Source organism: Frieseomelitta varia, unplaced genomic scaffold (assembly GCF_011392965.1).
Source record: "Frieseomelitta varia isolate USP_RPSP 00005682 unplaced genomic scaffold, Fvar_1.2 scaffold_214, whole genome shotgun sequence".
Taxonomy (NCBI): Eukaryota; Metazoa; Arthropoda; class Insecta; order Hymenoptera; family Apidae; genus Frieseomelitta; species Frieseomelitta varia.
In genome coordinates, this window is record NW_025109906.1 from 423,092 (window position 1) to 437,040 (window position 13,949).

General features: G+C 28.3%; 2 protein-coding genes across 3 annotated transcripts; one reads left to right on the plus strand and one right to left on the minus strand.

The window, feature by feature from the left end:
- The first annotated feature begins 1 nt into the window (after window position 1).
- LOC122527298 (transmembrane protein 165) lies at window positions 2–3,134 on the plus strand. The gene is made up of 7 exons (XM_043651349.1): window positions 2–495; window positions 585–783; window positions 1,079–1,254; window positions 1,380–1,562; window positions 1,682–1,787; window positions 1,950–2,054; window positions 2,127–3,134. The coding sequence occupies exons 1-6, from the start codon at window positions 358–360 to the stop codon at window positions 2,024–2,026; spliced, it is 879 nt and encodes a 292-aa protein (XP_043507284.1). The 5' UTR covers window positions 2–357; the 3' UTR covers window positions 2,027–2,054; window positions 2,127–3,134.
- Window positions 2,386–13,753, minus strand: LOC122527293 (protein mini spindles). 2 transcript variants are annotated; one of them, XM_043651339.1, is made up of 31 exons: window positions 13,403–13,753; window positions 12,591–12,657; window positions 12,306–12,499; window positions 11,985–12,191; window positions 11,745–11,864; window positions 11,474–11,649; window positions 11,173–11,396; window positions 10,908–11,102; window positions 10,655–10,835; window positions 10,476–10,588; window positions 10,205–10,406; window positions 9,949–10,112; window positions 9,706–9,857; window positions 9,416–9,634; window positions 9,161–9,344; window positions 8,842–9,045; window positions 7,773–8,777; window positions 7,467–7,670; window positions 7,238–7,373; window positions 6,963–7,156; window positions 6,671–6,888; window positions 5,886–6,056; window positions 5,270–5,441; window positions 5,046–5,204; window positions 4,784–4,971; window positions 4,533–4,695; window positions 4,274–4,447; window positions 4,046–4,195; window positions 3,718–3,892; window positions 3,508–3,651; window positions 2,386–3,058 (listed from the first exon to the last, which is right to left on the minus strand). In XM_043651339.1, the coding sequence occupies exons 2-30, from the start codon at window positions 12,645–12,647 to the stop codon at window positions 3,533–3,535; spliced, it is 5,820 nt and encodes a 1,939-aa protein (XP_043507274.1). In that variant the 5' UTR covers window positions 12,648–12,657; window positions 13,403–13,753; the 3' UTR covers window positions 2,386–3,058; window positions 3,508–3,532. The 2 variants fall into 2 exon arrangements, with proteins under 2 accessions (XP_043507274.1, XP_043507275.1); XM_043651340.1 differs by lacking the exon at window positions 13,403–13,753 and adding an exon at window positions 13,233–13,368.
- Between the last annotated feature and the right edge of the window lie 196 nt (window positions 13,754–13,949).

The window sequence follows — 13,949 nt, forward strand, 5'->3', positions numbered from 1 at the left end:
AACCACATATGTAGAGATTTTATAGAGATAAATAACTTAAAAATTACAAATCTAAATCTTTCAAAAATTCAACATATCTATACTGATCTGTATGAAATACACGAGATAAACGATTCAGTCATATTAAATATTTTTATATGATAAATATAATTTGTTTTTGAAGCAATTAAATATCCGTCACATATCCGTGTGCATCATACAGTAGACAAGTATATAGTCATGAAACGTTATAGATAGATAGTATACGCTTCCGTTATAGATAGATAGTATGCTTGACATCGGAGTACGTATATTCCATGCATTGCTAACGTGTACAAAGAAAATCAAAGCCCTCAGTATTATAATAAATTAGAAACAATGGGCTTTATCCAATCTCGAGTAACAAGCGAGTATTTTTTCTACACATGCCTAATAAGCTATTTTCTTTTATCCACGGTGTTAGGTGAAAGTGAACCTATATATGATGGTAGATTTCAAATGATAATGACGTCTATGGTAATTATATGTAATTCAATTTATCTGTATTAAGCATAATATGAACTTCTTGTGTATTAAAAACTTATTGTGTTTATAATAAATTCTAGAAACCTGAGAATGCAATGCCGTCGCAGGCCAAGGATCTTGGTTTTTTACATGCATTTATAGCTTCTTTATCTGTTATTGTTGTTTCTGAACTGGGAGACAAAACTTTCTTCATCGCTGCTATCATGGCAATGAAACATCCAAGATTGACAGTTTTCGTAGGAGCGATTAGTGCTTTAGCACTGATGACTCTTCTGTCAGGTATTATCATTTTTATTAAACTGTATGTCACTATAAGTGAATATCTCTTGAATGAAACTGTACTATATGCTAGAAGATATAAAAGTAAAAAGATGAAATGTAAATAAGACAGCAAAACTAAAATGAACTCAGCGTACTGTATACTTGTAAATTAAAATGACCTGAGAGTACTGTACATATTATAATTTATTGAGAGATATTTGTTTATTAATAGCTTATATTGTATTTATTTTTATACGAAGAAAATTAAAGGAGAAAGAGTTAAAATATGTTTACATTTCTCTTTAATCTTCAGTCATTTTTGGATACGCTGCAACCATAATTCCTAGCGTTTATACATACTATATTTCTACTGCACTTTTTGCTTTATTTGGTTTGAAAATGCTAAGGGATGGCTATAAGATGTCTACAAGTGAAGGGCAAGAAGAATTAGAGGAAGTGCAATCTGATTTAAGGAAACGAGAGGACGAGGTATCAGTATTGAAAATATAAATTAGCTGTGAGCAATTTTCATTAGATTTTATATAAGTGTTTTGAAACTATTCCTTTAACATTTTTGCAGGAATTAAATAATTTTTAAATGTCATCACTTTCAGTATGAAAAAGAAACTGGAAGCACTTTAGTACAAGATCCAGAAACTGGTGTTGTACGGAAAGCAACAAAAATTAGTGCAGTGATGCTCCTCTCTAGGATATTCCTTCAAGCATTTACATTAACATTTCTTGCAGAATGGGGTGATCGCTCACAACTTACCACTATCATACTTGCAGCAAGAGAAGTAAATAACATTATATATTTAGCATTTATATAGTATATTAAATTATTGTTATAGAATTAAGTATAAGGCAATGTTAAACTCTACTTGTGAAAAAGAGTAAAAAAATTTATTATTTTTAGGATGTTTATGGAGTTGCAATAGGAGGAATATTAGGACATTCATTTTGTACAGGATTGGCAGTATTAGGGGGGAGAATGATAGCTCAGAAAATTTCAGTACGAACAGGTAAACTATACTTTTTTATATTAAAAAATAGATAACATTACTAAAAAGAATTTTAAATTATATATAATACATATATAGATTATGTAGATTATATGTGTATCGTTAAATATTAATGATAGTAATGTAACTGAAAAAAAATCAGATTATCTTTATTATTTATAGTGACCATAATTGGTGGAATGGTATTTCTACTATTTGCCTTGACAGCACTTTTTATAAAACCTACAGACAACCTATAAAAACAATGTACAGTATTCATATATATATGTATATATATATACATATATATATGTATATATATATACATATATATATGTATATATATATATATATATATACATACATACCTATATGTCATAAAATATATTTTGTTATAAGACAATGTACATATTTTTCATATACTGTTAGTAAGTAATAGTAAAAATCATAATGTACGCTAAATTTTTGTCTAAAGAGTACTTATGTATATAATATGTACATTATGCTTGAAATTATATTGATATAAATAATTACTCCATGTGTGAATAAAATTATCATGAGATTAAAGGATACTACATAGTAAGCATTAAACAACAATATATAGTGTAAAAATAATAAGTGGTAATATTATAAGTTATTTTATTGAATATTTTAAATTAGAATATATACAATCTACTTACACTACATAAATTCTTCCAGAAATTTTTAAAGATATATTAAATTACTATTATTACTATTCGTTACTTCACTAATGCTACATTATTGAAAAATTAACATATTAAATCTATATTCATATACCGGGATTATTAATATGGAGAGACATGCTGTTTATCTGTTTTTAATGGTATGATTGAGTTTTAATCAATTAAACAATAGAGACATGTAATACTTCGTTTATAAATATAGAATTAACGATATATATATTTATATTAATGAGTGAATTTATTTTAAGAGAAGTAACAGAATATAAATCGGTTGCGTGTAAAATCAGTCTAAAGAGAGCATAATACTAGTATCTTATAGCTTAATTACCGTTTTCAAATATCAATAAATACGAATAATGTAACATGTTCGCAATTATTTTAAGAGTTTTAACACAAACTTCCGGTAATTAGCGTTATAACACATGTAGTTATTGAGAAAATCAAGACAAATGCTACAGTTAATTTTCCACTGAACAACGTAATACGTACAGTAGGTACAAGATTATTCTTCATGATCTATGTACTATTTACTTCATATGTATTGTATGTATTATTGGTTCTTAATCCAGTTATTTAAGCACTGCAATCCTGTAAAATATAATTTATCTGTTCATATAGACAATAAATATATAAATATACATCATTTTTTTTTATAAAAAATTAATTCAAGAATGTAATTTGATTCATAATTTCAGAATCTAAATAAAAAAAAACATTTTAAAATGTCATTAAAATCAATTCTTTCAATATAAAATGTAATTTTGTACTCAGAAATCTTTTAAAACACACTGAATGTAAATGAAAGAATTAAGAATTTTTTTAAAATTCATCAATATCTAATTGTATGTTCAAATTATTAAAATACAAATCTTTATCTTTACTTCTAACAACATGTTTTCAATATATATATTTTTTTTAATATACTACAAACCATAAAAGAATACAAAATTATATTTTAGACTAAAGAATTCTTTTTTATATTTTTCTCAAGTTTCAAATTCATTCCTTTTTTCTACACTCTTAAACATTCTACTTACTTAATAAATATTAATAGAAGTTAATTCATGTTGGACTTGGCTGGCTAGTAGTTCTACACTGTGCTTCTGATGCTCGAAGTTTCTCGAGCCTATGCAATGGATCCATTAGGCTTTTTTCTTCAGAACTAGCAGATTCAGCTATTTCTGTAGCATATCATTTATGTAAAGGCAACAATAAACTTATATTAATATTTTATATTGTGTATTTACCTGTTGAGTATTGATTATTAGTTTGTGTTATAAGATTTTGATTTTTTCTTGCTTGATCAATATCTCTTAATCCTTGTTCTATAAAGTCTTGAAAGAATTGATGAGATTTTACTAAGAAAGGTTGTACATCCGCTTCAGGATATTGAAGTTTAAAATCATAAAGTTGTGTTAAACCCTGTTACAAAATAAGTATATTCATGAAAGTATCAAAACATTAACTAGTATGTAATGGATATGTATTATCTATTATGTAATATATTATTTATTATATAGTGGATATATATTATCTCCATTAAATAATAAAATATGTTATTTATTGACTATATACTTCTTTTGTATGTTCTTTTGATCCAATCTTCTTAAATATTTCGGACAGTTGTTGATGAGTAAATTTTGATAAATGTTCTTGAGTTTTTCCAGCGCTGCTGGATTTCAAACATGTTTTTGGGTTACTATTCATTTCATCTGGTTTAAATGTCTATTAAAAATTATTATAAGAAATGAAAATTTTATACATTTTACAACATTGAATATCTCATAATATTTAACTACTAACCGCAATTAGCCTGATAAGATAACTTTGTAACTCTGATTCATTTGTATTGTTTATTCGTGTTAAATGACTGAGTATTGTACTGCCTTTTACACGGGTCATACTATGAAGAATTGTCTTAATTGTACGTAATGGAGTATCAGACTTTCGTTTCTTCCACCATACACTTGGATAATCCTGTAAAAAACATATGTAATAAAATATCTTCACAGATTATTATAAATGATATTCACAAAAAATGATTGCAACAAAAAACGTCTACCTTGAGGAACCGATGTACTTCTAAAAGAATAGTATCATAATCTAAGTCTGCAGCCCAATTAGGAATCGTTTTCACTATTTTCCATAAGCACTTCATTACTAGTTCTTCATATTTGGATGGAGCAGTAGATTCAGCACATCCATGAAGTAATTTTATTAAAACACTACATGGAAACATGAGAGGAATCAATGAATTAGCTCCGTTTAATGTTTTAACGTTTTCAATGAAAATAAGATTTTTATAATTATTACCATATAATAGTAGTATGATTTGAATTGTCTATTATTTTACAAACAATGTTGTTAATAACGCGATAGTATGCATCTGCCTGCTGCAAATGATTCAGTTTGTTTTCTGCTAGCAAGCTGATCATTTGATCCACAAGTTCTTTTAAATGAATTAACGGAACATTTTTTCCAAGAATTCCAGTATCGTAAAACTGTAGAAGATAGTTCCACAATAAATATAATTTACATCTTACTATTTTATATGTATTATACAATTTGTCCTTACCGCTAATAAAACCATGAATGTATTTCTAAAACCTTTAGATATATCTGCACCTCCTTGTTGTAAAGGATAGGTTTGTAAAAGTTTTAACTGCATATTTATCGAACCGATAAATTTATCTTCCTTGGATTGTAAACTCAGAATCTGATGAGATTTTATCAGCTATAAAATAATAAAGAATTATAAGTATGAGATTTATAAGTACAATTTAATATATAAATACGAACATTATCTATGCTGTTCATCGACTGTATTGCAACAGCCAAGTCCAGACTAGACATTGCAAGAATTTTACGTTCAAGACTGTCTTCTTTGCTAGTATTAGCAGCACTCAATTGCTGCTGCGTCATTGTAGCATTTTTCGATACTAATAATTTTGGAGGAGACATAGGAATTACTCTGAAAAAAATTTTAACATTAAAATTTAATATTTAAAACAACTTATTTTGATAGTTTGTATCTTAGATTTAATCCTTACTCCATAAATGTTTTTTACAAAATATATGTTTACTTACTTGCTGTAAACTATAGACGCAGATCGTAAGCTGGGGTCATTTGTGTACCGTATCTAAACAAATTGACAAGTGTTCTGTTCTGTATGATTAAAATTCTTATCTTTTAACTTTTTTTTTTTAGAAAAGGAATTGAAAGTCCGTTACCTGTTTATCATTTGAGTGAAAAAAACTTATATTTTTTTTAAATTTGGACTCGGACACGAAAGACCCCGATTTATGGAGTAAGGGTTAATAGAAAAATTATTAATTATGTCTTCTATTACTGTTAATTAGAAAATATGCACATATAGATAATTATTATAATAAAAATTGATTAATAATTACTTACGGTACTTCGTGTATATTTGTATTGGGATTTTCATTTAAATCCGTTAAATCAATTTCTACAAGAACTGGATTGCTATACTTCACAGGTGCATTTAATTCAATTCTTTGTAAAAAGTCCATGTCAAGTCCAAACGGACCCGAAACTTTTGGTTGTGCCAATGTTGGAGAATTTCTAAAAATTTATTACAATTATAATCTTAATCTAACATTACTCTTAGATTATCTCACCACCTGACAACATTGAACCAATTTCAAACTATAAAATTTGAAATATATCATTTTTTATATAAAGTCCATGATTATTACTCCTACGAAATAACAAATGTTGAAAAAGACAAAAACAAATGTGTATATGTATTAATGACATTAAATAAATTTATACTATTATAGTGGAATTCGAATAACTAATTAAACATGCGCTTGCTATTTCCCATGTACCCGCCACCACACATATACAATATACTGAAAACAAATCACAAGAAACAAACGTTTTAATATCATCTTCGTGATAATTTGAAGGCGAAATATTTATTTCTTGTGGAGTGTTTGAAAGAGGTTCATTAATTTCATTAGATTCTGCTGTTACGTTTGTAGCCTCTATTAATTGTGTCCTGGAAATATTAAAAGCAAATTCGTTCAAATAAAAATAATTAAAAATAAAGACAGATAATAAAATATAGTTACGAAAGATATGTTTTGTTTAAGAATATTGGCAATAGCATTAAATATATATCAATGTCATGGCTTAAAAAATTATAATATATAAAATCGTTTGTAGACACTTACAGTTCATTTGTTTGAGATGATACAGGTGGCTGTGGTTCAGGTATTTCATCACTTTCTTCTTCATACTCTTCATTAGAAGTTTTAACGTCTTCATTAGAAGAAATAGGTATTGCATTTGAAGGTACAGAAAGTCTATTGGTAGAAGCTGATTTTGTTGGATAATTTTTAGCAGCTCTTTTGATGCGCTCATCCAGTAATGATTGATCTTTTTCAGATATCTAATAATCAATAAATTAGTTTGTACAATCATAATCATCTGATAATAAATACATATAAATTATAAAATTATTACCTGACCAATAAGTTTATATATTCGTTCTCCTTGAAGAAAGTATGCCTGAACAATACAATTTAAAGCGGCATTTCGAACAGAATTATCACGATCTGCTATTTGTTTAGCAATTTCTTTTAATGCTACAGATGTAGATGGTTGACAAACGGACAGTCCATAATTTTCAATAAGAGAACCAAGTTGGTCCAAGCACTCTAAAAGCAAAATAAATTGTTACTTCAACTTTTGTTAATTACAATTTCAATTACAATACTTTTGAATTACATTTTATTTACCTGTTCTCTGTCGAGCATTTTTAGACTTTAAGCCTTCCATTACATAAGAAAATAATTTGCTCACTGGATATACCAATGCTATTTGTTTAAATAATGCACGAACTCCATTACGCACTGCGTCTTTTGGATCGCCAATCTAAACAAATATGTATAATATATATAAGAAGTAAAATATATGTTGAAACAAATATTAAAGTAATATTATAATATTAAGTATAAAAATATTTACTTTAATAATGAGATATGGAATAAACGATGCAGCTTCATTTTCCAACATATGATACTGGTTTTCTATCAATAAGTTGAATACCATTCGCAAATATTCTAAACCTTTTAATAATACTGAAGGATTAGTGTCAAAAAATCTTAGTGTCAACCATTTCAGAATTAAGTCTAAATTCGATACCAATGCTTTGCTATTGTCAGGTAAATCCTAAAATTTATGAAAATATTAAAAAAGAATATTATTACAGTAGAATATTAATATTTACAAAAATAAATAAATAAAAGATTTAACATGTGTTAAAATACTTACCTCAATTAATGCTTCAATTGCTTTAAGGTGATATCGAAAATCTGAATGAAACATATTTGCTAACAAAGTTTTATTTACGTTTGCAGCGGTCATAAGTTCTTTTAAAAGTTCAACAAATTCTTCTCTTGGAGTCGTAAAATTCCATTTCAAAACTTTTAACTTCTGTTCGTCGATGACTCTCTGATGCTTCAAATTATTGGTAGCCAACAAAGGACTTGTATCCACATCATCGTCCTTTTTACGAGCACTACCAGGTTTGGACGTTGGTTGCTTTTGATTGGGCTTTACTACTGCTTTTGCGGCTTTTAAAGCTCCTGCACTTTTAACAACTTTCTGGTTATTTTCCTTCGGTGGTTGTTTCTTCGGTAAAGGTTTCATAGGTAGATTCGGTCGAGACTTATCTAACGCAGCAAGTACTACTGTTCGTGATCCGGGTTTCAATTTCTCTGTATTTCTAGCCATTACCTCATAAGAAAGATGAATCATAAATCCTAAGACTGCTTCTTGAGCATTTTTCCGCACATCAGAATTGCGGTCCTCTAAATTATTGTACAAATACGGAAGACATACAAGAAGTTCTTCTTTCGGTATTTGTTTTATAGGAATCAATGGTAATTTTTGTGCTAACCAACTCCAAACCTCGGCTCTAAGTATTGGCGATCCAGATTTTAATGCATCTCCGATCATTTCACCATCAAAAAATTCTTTATACCCACACTGATCTCCCCATGTATTTATGCAAGAAATAGCTGCAGTTCTAATCCAATTTTTATTGTCACCCAAGCATTGTATAAACCCAGGAAAAAGAACTCGTATATGCTGTTTTGCTGGAGGACCCATTGCAACAGCCAAAATTTGACATATGCCTAAGGTTGACTGAGCTATTTTACTATTACTATCAATTAATCGTAGAGCCAAAGCTTGCGGTAAATCACCAATAGAACCTTTTATAAATTTTGTCTCAGATATAATAGCATTTACTTTTTGTAAACCCTCATTTCGTACCTAATTTAAACAAAAATTGTTTTATGTTATTAAATAATTGCATATTTTAAAATATAACACTAACCTTCCAATTTTTATCAGACAACTCATTAAGAAGACCTTCTGTAATTTGATTACTAATATCAACACGAGGAATAAGATTGTTAATGTCAGGTTCACTGTTAGTAGTAGATTTTTTATCTATTTCTACATCTTCATCATCATCACTTATTTTGTCCTTTTTGTTCTTTATTCCACGAATTGGAGCGGGTGGTGATTCACCGTTGTGCTGTAATATAATAACTTACATTAACACAGTATTGTCATTGTTAACATAAGGTTCAATTTTCGTAAGATAGCAAAAATATGTATTTTGAAACAAATAATTTATCATAACAGATTACCTTTTCACATTCTTGTTCAATTTGTTGGCGTAAAGCTGGTTTTTCATTTTCGAAGAACATAAGTAGTGGTTTACCCATGAATAAATATAATGTACCTAATAATGCAATAGCCGAAGTACGAACACCAGGATTTGTTGCAGCAACTGCCTTTTTTATATTTTCCATTAAGGACTTTACATTGATGCTAAAATATAATTATTACAAGTTACATGCACATTATTTAAAATGAAATATATTAAATAAATTATTACTTACACACAACCAAATTCTATGAGACTTCTACATAATAAACCTAACGTTTCTTGCTGAACTTTAGGATTTTTTTGATTAAAAGCAAATGCCACTATTTCCTGTGCCACATACTCTAAACTTGTCGCTTCTGCTATTGCTAAAAGAGTTTCACCGGCAACTGCACTATTTTTTGTATCTCCTAATTTTTCAGTTATATCCATGATGCAATATTCACAAACAGTACTGTAAGGAAATATAAGCATATCACATGCATGACATAACTGTAATATGAAATTAAATATGAATTATCTTACGTTGAAAACGGAAAATTTTCTGCCAAAAACTTTACTATTTCTAATCGCAATTTTAGAACTTGAAAATTTGTGTCTTTGAAACCTGGTTTCCTTGCCAAAGTACGTACAATCACTTGTATAGGTATTTCTGTTGGATCTATTTGTTTTACAAACTAAAACAATACATTGTTCGTTAATTACATCTAGTGTAATGTTATTACTTCATTTATGATTAAAAATAGGTTACATAAAAGCTTTAATTACCTCCAAAAGTTGTTCAACTGCAGCTAATCGAGTCTTCCAATTACTATCGACAAGACCATTAAGAATATCGTTTGGTAACATTTGAATAGCCATTTCTTCTATTTCTTCAATACTATAATTTTTTTCTGCTTGAATTTTGGTGCTAGTTGACTTTTTAGAACCAGCTGCAATAAATAAAAATTATTAAGAGTAAATTAGATTAAACAATTAGATTAAATTACCATAATGATAAACTTTGGGAATTATATATACTTACCCAAATTAGTCAAAGATGAAGCAGATGGTTTCTTAGATGGAAGTTTCTTAGCTGTATTAGGTCTTTTTGCTTTTGGCTCCGATTCTTTACCTTTTGCTGTTGATTCAATTTTACTTGGAGCAGTATTTGGTCTTTCTACACTCACTTTTGATGTACTAGGAACTTTAACGTGAATTACGGTTTTTTCTGCACATTCTTTTATCTAACAAAAGAAAATAAAAATAGAATTTACACATGTAACCTAATTATTTTCTTATAAAATTGATCATACTTTAGTCATTTTCAAATTATCTATATCTGTAAGGAATGGCATCATAGATTTTTCACCAATTAATTTCATAGCTGTGCCAAGAGCTTCTGCAGAACTATCCCGAACAGTTGGATCTAAAACAAATGAATTTAACAATAATAATACACACAAATATCAAAATAGTGTATTTCAAAACATACCTGATTCGTTCAAAGTTTTTAAAAGTACACTAGTATAAGCCTTTAATAATTTTTTATTTAAAGTTGGTGGTGGTGTACGAGAAAAGCATCTTGCTAAATAAGTAGCCGTTTCTGCTTTTACTGCAGGATTTTTGTTTTCTAATGCAGCGAGCGTATCGTCTAATATTAAATCAATAGAAACCTAATGTATGCATAAAACATTATTTTTAATAATTATAATCTATATCTTAATTTGTATTTTACTTGTACTTACACTAAGAAAAATAGCATCTGCAGCTTCCCTAAGTGCTTGAACAACGTTTTGCTTTTTTTCGCGAAACTTTTCCAAAATTGATGACAAACACGCAGTTGCATAAGGTTGAAATCGTTTTTTTAGACCAATTGCTAGCCCTGCCAAGCATTTTCCAGCCAATGCAACCACTAGTACGTTAGTATCTTTGGATATAATCTGTTCAGAACATTTAAAAAATAAATGAACTAGAAATAAAGTAACATAATAATAATGTAGATACTCATACCTTTTTCAAAGCCCTTACTACATCTCCATAATCACCATTTTCCAATTTAGGATTTTTTACCAGAGACTCTAATGCTTCTACGGCTTCTTTTCGTTCTTGCCACTTTTTAGCTTCAATTTTCTCATAAAAATCTTTTGGAAGTTTAGAAAGTATATCAACAGGTTCCAAAAATTCATAAGGATCAACATCAGGAGCAGAAACGCTATCACCATCATCTTTGCCTTCTTGAATATAATACAAACTTTTCGTTAAAAAGTGGAACAGTAAAAAAATTATAGTGTACAATTTCAAAACTATTTACCTTCACCGATATCACTTGTAGAATCTGTAATACATATCGCCTTTGTTTTTTGCGATTTCAAAAATCGTGTAGGAATAACTTTTTCTTCTTTTAGATTATTAAACTCTGCTTCCAATTCCGTAATTTGTACTGGTTTTAATGTATTCAACTGTTGTTTTAAAGGAGCACCAATCCATCTAAATATGGCAAAATAATAGAATTTTGAGTGCTACAGAAAGAAAACGTGCTACACAATATTATAATGTTTGTACAAATAGAATTAAAATAGTACCTATAAATTTCAACAACCATAAATTTGCCTTCTTCTCTGACAGTTTTGTCTCTATCTTCAAGAAAACCAGGAATCTTTTTTATTAAAGACTTTATATTAATTACTTTTGGTCCAAATTGTCTATAAAATTAAGAACAAATAATTACATATTGAGGTTTAATATGTATTAAGATTAGGACAACTAACATACATTAAGATTAGTACAGTTAATAATTAATACAGTTAATAATAAGTAATTACCTCAAAGCCAATGTCAGGGTAGAAATGCATGCAGCAACAATTTTTGGATTTTTTGCTTCAGTTCCCTTCAATAATTCTTCTTGAACAGCTTCATGTTTTTCAATTTCAATATACATGAGTGTTATTTGTACTGCTAGCTCCTTTGTTTTAGCTTTAGGTGCAGCAATGCATTTAGTAACAATTCCATTCATAACTTCGCCAACAGTTCTAAAAAATTACAAGTATATAATTTTGTTGGATATTTATTAATTATGTGCATGATCAGCATAGAAATAACAGTAAATTTTTTCAACAGATTAATACATTTATTTCGATACTCACTTTCCTGCTACTGCAGCATTTTCAATGAAAGCTAATGCTGCCTCCAATCCTTTTTCCTGAGCAACTGCATTGCTGTCTACCACAAACTTTTTAATAAATCCCAGAAACTTGTTCCATTCTGGAGACTTTTCGTCATCAATGCATTGAAATGTATTTACGCATTCTTTATAACCATGCAAACGAGCTCTCCATAACTGAATAGTATAAAATGAATAAAAATATTATTTAAAAAATCATATTTGTTAAATATTAAAAATTATAACAAGAAAGGAACATATGTATTACCTTATGTACACATCTTTCTTCTAGTGGTAATTTCACATATTCTGTGTCTTGTTCCATGTTTCAAAATCTACAAAGATAATTATATTTTACTAAACCATACAGTTTACTAAAAACTTCAATGATAAAGTGTTATATGATTTTTTCATAAGTTCTTTTCAATATTCAATTTTATCTATAGAATTTATGAAAAATATTAACATATTAAAATATATTTTTATTAAATACACTTAATTATTAGTAGGAATCACAATAAAACATACATCACGAATAGAAATAGATATAATCAATATGCAAAACACTGAACGGACAAAACATATAAAACATAAAATACAGTCATATGTTTATCAGAAGCAATTCCTGTCAGTATTTACATATATCTTTAAAGACATTTAATTTCTAGTTACTAGACTAGGAAAAGAAACTGTTAAAAGCAAACGATATAACAACAATTGGATATTTTTGAAATCTCCAGAGTAACATGCAAAATAAAAGAGTGGAAGCTGTAATTCTAACTATAATTACAATTGATACAAAAGATCATTTCTGTCAAATGAATTTCGGAAACGAAGATCAGAACTGTAATTCAGGGATGTCATTTATTGCAAATAAATTTATTGCACAACGATATATTTTAGTACTAACGATTTGCATGTGTCGTATATATAACGGAGTAATTGTTAACTTGTCACTGTATGCGTTTCTCAATAAAACACAGCATTACAAAAAATATATTGCCCTGCGAGGCAAAAAAAAATCTCAAACATCAGAGCGTAATAGTTGGCAAGGATTTGTCATTAAAAATTCGAACCTACCTTACAAAACGAAGATACAGAAGGATGTCTTTTGACAAGGAGATCAAGAGACTTAGGAAAAATTGTCGAGTTCAGTTCATTCAGTCTGTTCACGTAACTAGATTGCAAGGTCTATGATGACCTTTCAGCGGCCGTTAAGCCTTCTACATTTAATTTTCAAATATAAATTCTCTTTACAACCGTCAAGCTGAACGCAAACAAAAAGACAGCTATATCTTTCGAAACTTATGAATTTCTGAACCCGGTCAATGTTGCAGTTCACCACTTTCGTCAACAGATGGTACTAAAAGCCAATTTCTTTTGTTCTCGATCTCTCACGCTTCATTTCATTCATTTTATATTTGGAACTTTTTTTTTGTAACTTCGTTTATTCATTTTTGTCTCTGATGTATTTTTATATAACGTCGTACGACTGTTAAAATGGTCGTTAATATTACAGAATATTTCTAATATTACGAAATCATACATGTATTTATATATATATATATATATATATATATATATATATATATATATATATTCACACATCAATACATCTTCAAATTTA